Genomic DNA, 13,564 nt, shown 5'->3' with positions numbered 1-13,564 from the left:
GCTCACAGTTGCTTCAGAAGTTAGTTCCAGCGGTTGCTGCATGGATGTAGGTGCACAGCCACTTTGTTCCCATGTACCAGCTTGAGGCAACTCTTTGGATTGCTTTACACAATCTCCAGTCTAGCTCTAAAACTAATTTGGACTCTGCTGGAAATGGGATTGGATTGGCCCAATAGTTTATCTGTGACCTAGTTTGGAGAACAGCCAATATTTATTCATATATTCATTAGATATAATGGAGCTACAGGAGAGACAAGAAAAGAAAAAAGGCAAACCAAAACTTACGTAGAACATATGGTTTTCATTTTTGTTTAAACAAAAGGTTCCCCATGTTTTCATTTTTCCTCTCATGTAAATAGATGGTTAATCCTCACCTAATAATTCTAATTGGGACTGGCAAGTCTATTGTTAAGTGATGCTCTCATTAAGTGAAATGTCATGTGATTGCTACACTTAGCAATGGCAGTTCTTGCACCCCCAATTGCTGTTGTTGGGTAAATCCCACATGATTGTTGAGTGAATCCAAACCATTCTTGAAAGAAGGCAATGGATTGCCTCCACTCCAACTCCCTCAATCCGCTTATCTCCCCTTTCTCTGCCCTTTTGATTGTCCATCCGTCCATCCATCCATCACCACCAGCTGCCCCCCCCCACTGTCCAGCCCTGCCCACTGCCACATCTTCCACACCACATGTCACAACAGGCCTGGGTCTTTTTTTGTGCTGGTTCAGCTGAGGCTTCGTTCGGGTCAGCCTTTTTTCATGCGCTAGCACTGGTCTTTTGTGTGCTGACTGGGCCCTTCTTTTGCAAAAAACAAAACAAAAAGAGGTCATGACTGGCATGCAAAAGAAGGACCCGGTTGCCATGTAAAAGGATCCAGCCAGCATGCAAAAGGAGGCCCTGGCAGGCACACAAAAGGATGTCCTGGCAGGCATGCATAAAAAAAAAAAGGACCTGGCTGGAATACAAAAGAAGGACTTCTTCAGTAGTGGCGTGAGGCATACTGTGTGGCACCCACCCACCCATAGTTCTCACCCACCCGCCTGTGGAAATTTTCACAGCATTTCCCCCGAGTGGCCAGGATGGTGAGCCAGAGGTGAGGCAGGCGAAGATGATAATGAAGGTCAGCATAGGAAAGGGCAATTATAAATGTAGGCAGGCCCAAATTTTGTTCACGTGACCACAAGGACATTGCAACCACTAGCATTTTGAGGATCATTCTTAAGTCCCTTCATCCAGCACTATTGTAACTTTGAATGGTTGCAAAATGAATGGACATTTAGTGAGAACTAGGGAAATTCAGAAAGTCATTTAAAAAAAAAAAATCTTCATTGCATCTTCTTATCAGAAAAACCTAAGTTCTGCCTGCCAAGCCTTTGGAATATTAAAAACCTCTACTGGAAATCAAATCCAAGTGCAAACTTTATTTCCTCCTTAATTATTCTCTCTTTTCCTTTTTTCATAATTCTTAGGAATTAAAATGGGAAAAAATGATGCAGAATAACCTGAAGGAATTCCAACTTCTTCTATTCGCCATTTCATAAATGACTGAGAACCTTGGTTCTACTACGTCATCTCCTGCATGGAAGGGCTTATCCATCTCACAGCATTTAACCACAATGATCACATTAGATGTCCTGTAGTATTTAAGAAGCAAAGCAAAGCAAAGCAAAGCAAAGCCTCACCATGGCCAAATAGTAAACTTCCCTATTTTTTTAATTTTTTTTTACCTCCTGAGGCTCCCTGTTAGGACTGTCAAGGTGCAGAAGAATTACACGGTCCTTTGCTCCCACCATCAGGCAAGCCCTCTTCTCATCCAGGAGGAGCGACTGGAATGCGAGGTCAGTCTCTGAGTTCAACAGCAGGCGGGAGCTGTTTGATCTCAGCAGATCTAAGAAGGTAGAGTACAGACAAAGAAATGGTGATTTTTATCTTTGTAGTCCCCCCAAAAGGGATGGGCATTTATCTAACTTTTCTTTATCTTTGAAAACCGGCCAAAGAGATTAATTTTAAAAATATCAACATACGGATCAATAACTCTGTTTTGTTTTGTTTTTTTAAAGCCCGCAGACTGCTTACGCAAAGGAAAACAAACCTTTTGGTTGCAATTATATAGCAATATATTCTCATCAGATTGCGAGTGACATTCAGGTTGCAATCCTTGAATACAATAAAATGAACTTCCTTCCAAATAGAAGCCAGTTGCCCCAAGTCCAAGGAACGCTTGTGATAATTCACAAAGTTTGAAGGAGGTGCTTTTCATTAGAATTTTTTGAGGTTCATCTCTTAAGATATTATCAGTTCAGCTCTTTTAGTTCTTTTCAATTTTGACCAAGCTGATTAAGCAGCACTTGGTATTTCAGGACATTTCATTCCACTCTCCTACTAAAGTGGAGGCTTTTTCTTCCTTTCCACAGAGAGAAAACTCATTTCTTAATGGCCTGGTGACATTAGCTTTCAGATACGCACTGAAATCATGAGTTCTGAATGGTGTTGTGACCCAGGTTCCTGGACTCGGACTCCTGGAGGAGGATGATTCAGAGAATGAGGAGGAGGAGCTGGCAAGGCCTGCTTCCCCTGGGCCCTCTCCCTCCCTGGCACCAACCCAGGAGGAAGAGGAGGAGGGGCTGGCAAGGCCTGATTCCCCCGGGACCTTCTTCTGATTTGGCAACGCCCTAAGAACAATCTTGGCTTGATGCGAGACTGCGCAGACATGACCGGCGCGCGCAGCAGAGGAGGCTTTGGGACTGGCTAAGGGAATGATGAGTCACAGAGTGACACCCACAGGGGCTATAAAGCAGGAGGCGGAGCTTCCTGGCTTTTTGTGTTGGACAAAGCAGTGAATTTGCACGGGCAAACTGTTTCCTGGATATAAGAATCTGTTCGTGAGTGACTCGTGCTTTATCTATAATTTTCTAGTTATCTCCAGGGATTTTGGCAGGCACCTGGGGAGACGTGGCCAGAACATCTCTGTGCCAGAAGGAATCCAGCCAAGTGTAAATAAACTTTAAGGAGGCCTTTGACTGACTTTTTGTTGGAAGTGTTGGGAGGGGGAAACAGAACAAATGGCCTGTTTTCCATCCCACTCCTCTCCCCTGGCTCCAGGGTGAAATCCAGCAGGTTCTGATAGGTTCTGGAGAAAACGGTAGCAGAAATTTTGAGTAGTTCGGAGAACCGGCAAGTACCACCTCTGGCTGGTCCCAGAGTGAGGTGGAAATGGAGATTTTGCAGTATCCTTACCCTGCCACACCCACCAAGCCACGCCCACAGAACCGGTAGTAAAAAAAATTGAATTTCACCACTGCCTGGCTCCCAATCTTTCTATCAAGAATTCAGTATCAATCAAGGTCTACGTGCTACTTGGTCAGGGGATGTAGCAATTCAGGGGTCAAAGAGGAAACCAATCCATGCTTTGCTACCTGACTTCCTCTCTAGCCCGTTTCTGCAGGACATTCCTTGCCATCATATTTTCAGAGAGGGGAGAAAACTTGGCATCCTTTCAAAAAAAGCAAAACAAAACAAAACAAAAACCCTTAGCTGCATCTGTTTATTTTTATTTCTAAAAAGAGCATGGAGCCTACCAGGGGCCTAAAGACAATATTTAAAAATAGCAATGGAGGCTTGATTGCGTGCCATTGTTGGAAAGCAACAATAAAGAGTTCTGTAAATACACTAGCATTGAGTATGACAGATTCCTGAAGTTTTTATCCCTTTAGTAGCTCGGAAAGGCGGAGATCTGCCTTGTTTCACCAGAATGGCAACTGCAGGAAAGCTAATTTTAAAAGTAACATCTTTGTGAGCTGTAGTGGATAGCATAAGAACAATAAATAAGAGCCATGGGCCATTAGAGAGTAATGTTGCAAGCTCCATAGGGAATTGTTAGTGGAAGTGGATGTCTCTTGAGAATGAGCTGACTCATTGAAAGCTATTATTATAGACATATGAATCCAGCACTGCAGTTGATATACATCATCCTAAACTGTATGGCAACCCCGAGACAGCATTTGTCGTTGTGGAACAAAACTATCCTATTTATTGGCTTGTCTGAATCTTCACAGCCCAGATCTGATGCTCTACTAAAGGAAGTACCTGAGGAGGAGGGCATAGGGGATAGCAATAGCAATAGCAATAGCACTTAGAATTATATGCCGCTTCACAGTGTTTTTTCAGCCCCCTGTAAGCGGTCTACAGAGTCAGTATATTGCTCCAACAATCTGGGTCCTCATTTTACCAACCCCCGGAAGGATGGAAGGCTGAGTCAACCTTGAGCTGGTCAGGATTGAACTGATGGCAGATGGGAGAATTAGCCTGCAATACTGCATTCTAACCAATGCGCCACCACGGCTCTTGCACAAATGCCTTGGAGAGGGCTACTGCTAGACACCTTTCATTATTTGCTACTAATTTGGACCCAAAGTTCGGGAAGCAAGCTTTTGAACAGTGTCAAATCCTTTCCACGGCCACAAAGTTGGACCGTGAAACCAGAAACCAAATGGGGAAACATTTCTCAGTCTGGCAGTGTGTGCTTTCCTAGCCCACCTCTGCTGTTTAGGGGAAAGAAAGAGCATCCTCTGCTCGGCCAGCCTGCCGCTTACATGAGAATCTCTGTATCTGCATGCTACAGCTTTGGTGGTCTCCCTGATTGCCACTTGGGAAGGATTTGTTTCGCTGCCCTGGTGTGCTATTGTTCTTGGCCTCCTTCTCTCAAGCACATCTTTCCTTTGCAGCCCTTGCCTTGGGTTGTCTCATTTCCTCTTGGCAGGCCCATCTGTTTCTTTCTCTCTCCCCTTCCTATTCTACTCCAGGGCAGAGAGCGTCACTGGAAGCTTTCATAATGTAAACCCTGTCATCCTTTTCACCCTTGAACTTGGCTTGATATCTCTGAGTCACACCTCCTGCCATTGTCTGGGCTGCCCCTATGATCCTCCTAAGGCTGGGAACTTCCTTCAGTAGAGATCAAAAGAAAGCATCTTTAACATGATCTGCTAGACCTTAGGGCACCATGAATTGGGAGGGGGGGGCTCCAAGGTTGCTCCTCAGCTTCATGCTTTTCAAAGAAACCCAGATCTATTGATTTCTTTTATGAGCAGCCAAAATCACTCTTAGCAATATATCTTAAAGCAAATGTTTTGCAGATGTTTAGCTCAATGGCTTGCAACAATAACTGGAGTGTCTAGCTGAATTCCAGGTTGTTGTTCCAAGTTTGTCTATATTGAGTTCCAGGTTGCCATCTTCCTCCCCAGTCCAAAACATGGTTCAATCCTCAAGCTACTTTCAGTTCTCCAATAATTGTTTGCTTCCAGATGCTGAGTCCCATATCAATTACTACGCAGTCCCTAGAATTATAGAGAGCACTGCCATCCCGAAGTATCTATGTTCCATCCAATTAACTGATGTTTACTTTAGCAGAAAAATCAACCAACATTATCTTGAATTCCTTTTTTTTTAAATGAAGCCTGACCTTTTATCAATCAGTGGTACCATAACAAAGTTGTGTAACTTGGATTTATATTCAGATAGGAGCTGGCTTGCATGTACGTGTGCATGTCAGAAAAAGAACTGCATATATAAGGACAGGTGGTCCTCGTTTAACAACCACAATTAGGACTGGTAATTCAGTCGTTAAATGAAGCAGTGCTAAGTGAAACTACAACTCTGCTTATGATTTTACTTCAGCTTTCATTTCCTTTATGGACCTATGAAGGCCTTGAATTGAGGAATGATCATAAAGTTACATTTTGTCATAACTGCAAATGTTCACTAAGTGAGGCAATCACTAAACGAGGATTACCTGTAACTGTTATACTAGTATTTCTTTTAGGAAGGACTTAAGATTTCCTCTCAAGGAACATAACAATACTATGGAAGAGTGGGAATTAGCCACAGTCCAGTTATTTGGAAAGGACCTGGACAAAATTGATAATTGTGACATTTATGTTCTACTTACCTAGAATGGCCCACATGGTTTGTTTGCTAGCCAACTGAAATTAGAATGCAAGGAAAAAAGAGAAATCCCTTTCTGTGACTTGAATGAACACAGATCTTCAAATTCCTGAAAGTTTTAGTTTCAGCAGAGGTCACAAAATGAAGGTTGGGATTAGTAAACACCAGAAAGAGAGGAGGAACAGTATACAAGGGTAAGATCAAGAAGAGAGGGGAAGCAATCTGCATTAAATTCATTGTGTTCTGCAATGTAATTAAACCACAATTCTTAGAACACACTGAAAGAGTAACATGAAACATACCTACCTTGGTATGAGAGGCGAAGGCGGGGGACCCCTTCCCTCCAGGAACAGGTGTTCTCAATCGTTAGCAGAACATACCAAGTCACCAGGACTAGCTTGGTGATGAAGCAATAGCACATACTAACAGTCAATCTGACCATCCCTTCTGCAGCCAAAAGCACATAGACCAGTCAGAAAGTCTTATTCACAGATGCATTTTCTACTCAAGGAAAGACATCTGCTAAGTACCTGCAAGGGAAATACAAAAGAATCCTTACAAAGGACATACCCAAAAGGAGAACATGCAATGGTGCAGATGTTTCTGGTCATTCTTACTGGAACATCACTGGGCTTGCTGGCTTCTGAACTAGAATTATGCTGGTAGTTGGCTAATATCTCAACTATTTTGAGCCTGAATTTCATACCTTCTTCATTAAATCAAAACTTGATTTTTTTTTAATGGAGTTGATCACTATATATTTCTTTTCCCTCTGTGGACCATCTTATTTCTGAAATCCTTGCTTAACCTTAAAAAAGGCTGATCTATTGTAGCAATACAGAATTTCCTATAGAATGTACAAGGTTAGACAAGGATCCGTGTATCTTTATTAGTCTTGCAACCCAATGCAAGTATATTCAAAAGCAAATATATTTTTGATTATGATTATGGCATTCCTAATTCTACTTAACCTACCTGGATTTATAGAGATACTAGAATTTTAGCATATTTAATTCTAATAATGTCCATCCAACTAAAGGTGCTACATATGTATATTTCAAAATTGAAAAATCAACCTTACTTTAAATAATAGGGGAAAAGATAGTGTTATCAAAAAATTTGATGGAAATGGGGATATTGACTATAGACCAACTGAAGATGAATTTTTAATATATGCTGTGTCAAGATATATTTTATCAGATGTAATCCAATGGCAATATTTACAACATTTGTTAACAACATTTTTTGGCCCAGCAGTATTTTCAGCTTCTGAGATACCTGAGATATTAGAAGCTATTAAATCCTTTAAAACTAAAAAAAATCCTATTATTCTTTTATAGATATTTGTAATCAATAAATCAATTTGATATGCAGATGCTAAGAAATGAATTGAATAAGGAATTAAAATTCCTGTATTACCTAAACAATGGGAAAGTCTTAATTTCTATAGCAAGAGTGTCAATGGAACTCAAGTTACAATTTGCAACCAAAAAAATTAATGCTTAGAATATATTGGGCTCTATTACGTTTGTGACGTAATTACGTTATAACGTAATTACATTGTGACGTAGGGACGCGGTGGCTCAGGGGCTAGGACGTTGAGCTTGTCAATCGAAAGGTCGGCAACTCGGCGGTTCGAATCCCTAGTGCTGCCGTGTAACGGGTGAGCCCCCGTTACTTGTCCCAGCTTCTGCCAACCTAGCAGTTTCGAAAGCACATAAAAATGCAAGTAGAAAAAATAGGGACCACCTTTGGTGGGAAGGTAACAGCGTTCCGTGTGCCTTTGGAGTTGAGTCATGCCGGCCACATGACCATGGAGACGTCTTCGGACAGCGCTGGCTCTTCAGCTTTGAGACCGCCCCCTAGAGTCGGCAACGACTAGCGCGTATGTGCGAGGGGAACCTTTACCTTTACCTTTATTACGTTTGTATAGAAAAGGACTGCCAAAAGCAGCATTTTGTTGAATGCTGTTTTGTATGTTTTATATGCAATAAGGATAATGCTTCTTTAAAGCATATGTCTAATACTTGCTAAATTTTTGGAAAAAGGTTTTATAGATATGATTATGTGACAAAAACTAATTTTCAGAGGATAGTATTTGCTTAAACTATATATGTAGTTAACAGTTAACGTAAACAGTTAACTATGTTCAAAAGACTGATACTGCAGCCCTGGAAAGTGTATGGCCCCATTTACTCAATGGATTAAGGATCAGATTACACTTGCTACCTTTGAGCAGATTGCCTATAGGCACAGACTTTGTATCAACAAGTATACTGAAATATGGGACTCGTTTATAAAAAATACAGTGGGTTCAAAATATGACAGTTTATATAAGTGTAATAGAAATACATATCTATTCCAATAATAGCATTAGCACAAACGTGCCTACCGTTCCCTGTCCTATTGCTCCTCTTCATTATATCCAATTAATATAGTTATTACATACTTATGCTCATATATATGTTTATATATTATATAGTTATTTCATGTTAATGATTATATTATTATTATTATTATTTATTAGATTTCTATACCGCTCTTCTCCTGAAGGACTCAGGGCGGTGTACAGCCAAAATAAAAACAAACAATACAATATACAATTAAAAACAAGAGTTAAAAAACTTATTACACAATTGGCCTAAAACTTTAAAAAACGTTTAAAATTCTAAAATCCCATTAAAATTCATAATATAAATTTAAAAACCAACAAAATTTAAGCCAGCCCCGCGCGAATAAATAAATGTGTTTTCAGTTCGCGGCGGAAGGTCTGAAGGTCAGATATTTGGCGCAAACCAGGGGGAAGTTCGTTCCAGAGGGTAGGAGCTCCCACAGAGAAGGATCTTCCCCTGGGGGCCGCCAGCCGACATTGTTTGGCGGACGGCACCCTGAGAAGTCCCTCTCTGTGTGAGCGTACGGGTTGGTGGGAGGCATGGGGTAGCAGTAGGCGGTCCCATAAGTACCCAGGCCCTAAGCCATGGAGCACTTTAAAGGTAGTAACCAGAACCTTGAAGTGCACCCGAAAGACCACAGGCAGCCAGTGCAGTCTGCGCAGGAGTGGTGTTACATGGGAGCTACGTGGAGCTCCCTCTATCACCCGCGCAGCTGCATTCTGGACTAGCTGAAGCCTCCAGGTGCACCTCAAGTGGAGCCCCATGTAGAGAGCATTACAATAATCCAAGCAAGAGGTAACGAGAGCATAAGTGACTGTGCACAAGGCATCCTGATCAAGGAAGGGGCGCAACTGGCAAACCAGGAGATAAATATATACTGTTATGACAAAATAAATAAATAAATAAATAAATAAATAAATAAATAAATAAAGTATATGCAATATTGTACCAGTTTACTGTTAAAATTATTTATCATAGTTTTTGTTTTCTCCTTGTGTTTTTTTCACTTTTGTTCAATCATTTTTGTCATTACTTTAAAGGGAGTTAAAAATAATTTTAACCTGCCAGAGTTTGTCTTTAACCAACCTGGATTTACAACCTGGATTTAGTCTGTCATCTGCACCTCTATAACTGTCTGGTTTGGTTTCTCAACCCAACAAGACAGACACATACTTCAGAGGATAATTAGAACTGCAGAAAAAACAATTACTACCAACCTGCCTTCCATGGAGGACCTGTATACTGCACGAGTCAAAAAGAGGGCTGTGAAAATATTTACAGACCCCTCACATCCTGGACACAAACTATTTCAACTCCTACCCTCAAAACGACCCTATAGAGCACTGCACACCAGAACAACTAGACACAAGAACAGTTTTTTTCCCAAACGCCATCACTCTGGTAAACAAATAATTCCCTCAACACTGTCAAACTAGTTACTAAGTCTGCGTTATTATTAATCTTCTCATCGTTCCTATCACCCATCTCCTCCACTTATGACCGTATGACTATAACCTTGTTGCTGGTATCCTTAAGATTTATATTGACTGTTTCCCTATGACTATCATTAAGTGTTGTACCATATGATTCTTGACAAGTGTATCTTTTCTTTTATGTACTCCGAGAGCGCATGCACCAAGACAAATTCCTTGTGTGTTTTGGCCAAAAAGAATTCTATTCTATTCTATTCTATTCTATTCTATTCTATTCTATTCTATTCTATTCTATTCTATTCTATTCTATTCTATTCCATTCCATTCCATTCTATTCCACAGGGAGCATCTCTCTACATATCTACTCCCATAGTGGCAAAATTCTTTGACATCCATTGAAGGAGCGAGACATTTCATGGCAAAATTCTGCTTCTCATTCTGCTCATGTAATTTCCTTCTCTTCTCTCTATTCCTGTTATTCTTTTATATAGGATAATGAATATTAAAGCTATTTCAGCTATTAGGCTGATCAAACAGGAAACATGACCAGGTGGGCTAATTCTATTTTATTGCAAGGCTAAATTAACAGAAATTTGTAAGTGTGAAATCGTCTATCTTCCCTCTTCTCTTTTACAGCCTGATAAGTTAGGGTGGAGCCTTTCTGAGTTTCTTTCTCTGCCTGTTACGCAGCTGCAGACTCCCTCTCCACCTTAATTTGATTGTTCTCTAGGCGGCATCTCTTCCCCCCAGTCTGCCACCCACCCACCCTTCTTCCAAGGTCATTCCCGCATGCCATTACATCAATTTTTAAAATCTTACCAATTTTTTTAAAAAAACAAAATGGTTGTCTAAATAGAAAGGATGAGGTTTGTTTTGAAGTTTGTCCCCTAAGTTTGTATTGGGGATGACTTCTGAATGAAAATAGATTCTGGCTCTCAATCTGCAAGAAAAGAAGTTCAGATCTTATCAGACAAAAAAGTATCTTTTCTTTTATGTACATTGAGAGCATATGCACCAAGACAAATTCTTTGTGTGTCCAATCACATTTGGCCAATAAAAAAGTCTATTCTATTCTATTCAAAAGGAGACAGGAAACAGGAAGAGCAGAGTGCTTCTGATCTTTTGCATTACTGATTGATGTTATCATCTGTTCATCATTTAATATAAACACAACACATGAGATCGTGTTTGAGGACAAGCTGTTAGGACAGAGGAAGGTACTTGATAACATATGCCAATTAGCATTTCCATATTATCCATACATTAGCTTTCTCCAGGAGCCAAGAATGAGTGGAACAGCACTATCAAACTTGGCATGATTTTCAATGCTTATGCGATATTCAGAAATGAAAAGGAAAATAAATTCTTAGAAAGTTATTTTTTTTTATGGATTTAAAAACCCAAACACTGACAGATATCATAATCAAAATATTACATGATTTAAAAACAAACAAACAAACAAACAGGGAATTAGTAAAAAATATTATCAATTATTCTGTCACTTTTCTTTCATTCAGTCATTCAGTCATTTATTCATTCCATTTCCAACATCCTTGCTCATAGAATTGAAAACACTAGAAGGTATTCATGAATTTAGGAATTTAAAAGTATAGTATGAAAGCAGGTCTGTCTGATTTAAAAGGTATTGTAACGACACAGCTGACCATGGCATTAGGACAGCATTTTGTAATATCAGCTTTGTCATAAAAGCGATAGACCCATTTTAGCAAATGCTGAAATTAAGCCTTTGAATTGTTTTTGTTTTTGTTTTATTTTGGGTCCTCTGCCAGGCTCAGATAGATCCTACATAAAAAAATGGTAGAAGACAACATTAATAAACAGATTTTTTTCTATAGAACAGCAAATGTATAAAGTAAGCCAATAGATGCATTCTGCAGTTATCTTAAGTTCTTTGACAAAATTCATCTAAAAAAACGCTGTAGATTTCTCTTCAGATCTGAAATGAGTTAAGTAAGACATGGCCTAAGTTCAAATGATACACTGAACCATATAACAGAATAACAGAGTTAGAAAGGATCTTGGAGACTTTCTAGTCTCTCAGAGTTGAAAGTCCACAAGTCTTAAAGGGACCAAGGTTGGAAACCCCTGTTCTAGTCCAACCCCCCTGCTCGAGCAGGAAACCTTACATTTCAGACAAATAGCTGTCCAATCTCATCTTAAAATCCTCCAGTGTTACTTTATAATAATATTTTATGTATTCATTAAACTAATTTATGTAACCACCCAACTCATACAGAGTGACTCCTTAAATCACCTTAAGATCACCATTCCTGTTTTAAATTAGTATCCTGTAAAATGTGGTCAATTTATGGATCAGTGTGTACTGTAACCCCAGAAAAGTGAACCACATCACAGGTGTGGACCACAGTGATGTAGAAGGGGATTTTGTACTTTTTCTTTTTTTGTACCTTTCCTAATTCACTCTTCAATTTAACTAGCTTTCGGAGTATCACTCTTATTTTGAGGGACAACGACCATGATTTTAGTGGAGATGTTTCAGACTTAAATGCTAAAAGCAAGGGTTTTTCCACTGTAAATGCACTGTGTGTGACTATCCATATTTCAGGGAGCCTAACATTTTATGTTCTAGTTATACAAACAAATGAATATAAGAGAATTCTCATGGAATATCCCTGCCTTTCTTTACCCTTAAAAGGATCCTTCCCAAACTATGGTCACTAGCCATGGTCATCTCTGTCTTCAAAAAAGGAGACCACAGCGTAGTTGAAAATTACAGACCAATTTCTTTATGCTGCGTCACCTGCAAAGTAATAGAATCAATCATCAACCAGTCCATCACCCTCCACCTTGAAACAAACAACCTACTCTCTAATAAAAAATTTGGTTTCAGAAAAAAATTATCCTGTAATTTACAACTTCTTCACTGCAAAAACATATGGACTACAAATCTTGATCAGGGCAAAGCAATAGATGCAATTTACATAGACTTCTGTAAAGCTTTTGACTCAGCGGTACATGACAAACTTCTTCTAAAACTAAAATCCTACGGCATCTCCGGACCACTCCATAATTGGATAACTGCGTTCCAGTTAAACAGAAAAACAAGTGGTCAAAATAGACAATGCCCTATCAAATCCTACTTCTGTCAATAGCGGTGTCCCCCAAGGCAGCGTTCTAGGACCAACACTCTTCATATTATACATTAACGACCTCTGTGACCATATTATAAGTAATTGTGTTCTCTTCGCCGATGATGTTAAACTATTTAACACTACCAACAATGCAGCTACTCTTCAAAAAGACCTTGACTTTGTGTCGGAATGGTCAAAAATTTGGCAACTCCAAATCTCAACCAACAAATGCTCTGTCTTACACATTGGAAAAAAGAATCAGAACACTAAATACAAGCTTGATGGACATTACCTTGAAGATGACCCTCACTCCATCAAAGACCTTGGAGTTTTCATATCAAACGATCTAAGTGCCAAAGCCCATTGCAACTACATCACAAAAAAGGCTTTAAGAGTTGCAAACCTAATCTTGCGTAGCTTCTTCTCTAGAAAGATTACACTACTAACCAGAGCATATAAAACATTTGCTAGACCGATTCTCTATTACAGCTCACCTGTCTGGAACCCACACCTCATTTCAGACATTAATACAATTGAGCATGTCCAGAAATATTTTACAAGAAGAGTTCTCCACTCCTCTGATCACAACAAAATACCTTATGCCACCAGACTTGAAATCCTGGGTTTAGAAAATTTAGAACTCCGCTGCCTTCGGCGTGACCTGAGTATAACTCATAAAATC

General features: G+C 39.8%; 1 protein-coding gene across 1 annotated transcript in view; it reads right to left on the bottom strand.

The window, feature by feature from the left end:
- LOC131190057 (semaphorin-3D-like) overlaps window positions 1-13,564 on the bottom strand; it is a 47,378-nt gene that overhangs the window by 17,444 nt on the left and 16,370 nt on the right. Inside the window, exons 2-3 of the mRNA XM_058166929.1 lie at window positions 6,250-6,473; window positions 1,731-1,891 (exon numbers count right to left, since the gene is read on the bottom strand). Coding sequence (XP_058022912.1) covers window positions 1,731-1,891; window positions 6,250-6,385 — 297 coding nt within the window. The 5' untranslated portion in view covers window positions 6,386-6,473. The remainder of the gene's footprint in view (window positions 1-1,730; window positions 1,892-6,249; window positions 6,474-13,564) is intronic.

The sequence above is a fragment of the Ahaetulla prasina genome, chromosome 2, assembly GCF_028640845.1.
Source record: "Ahaetulla prasina isolate Xishuangbanna chromosome 2, ASM2864084v1, whole genome shotgun sequence".
NCBI classification, from domain to species: Eukaryota; Metazoa; Chordata; class Lepidosauria; order Squamata; family Colubridae; genus Ahaetulla; species Ahaetulla prasina.
This window is presented reverse-complemented; position numbering and strand designations above follow the sequence as displayed.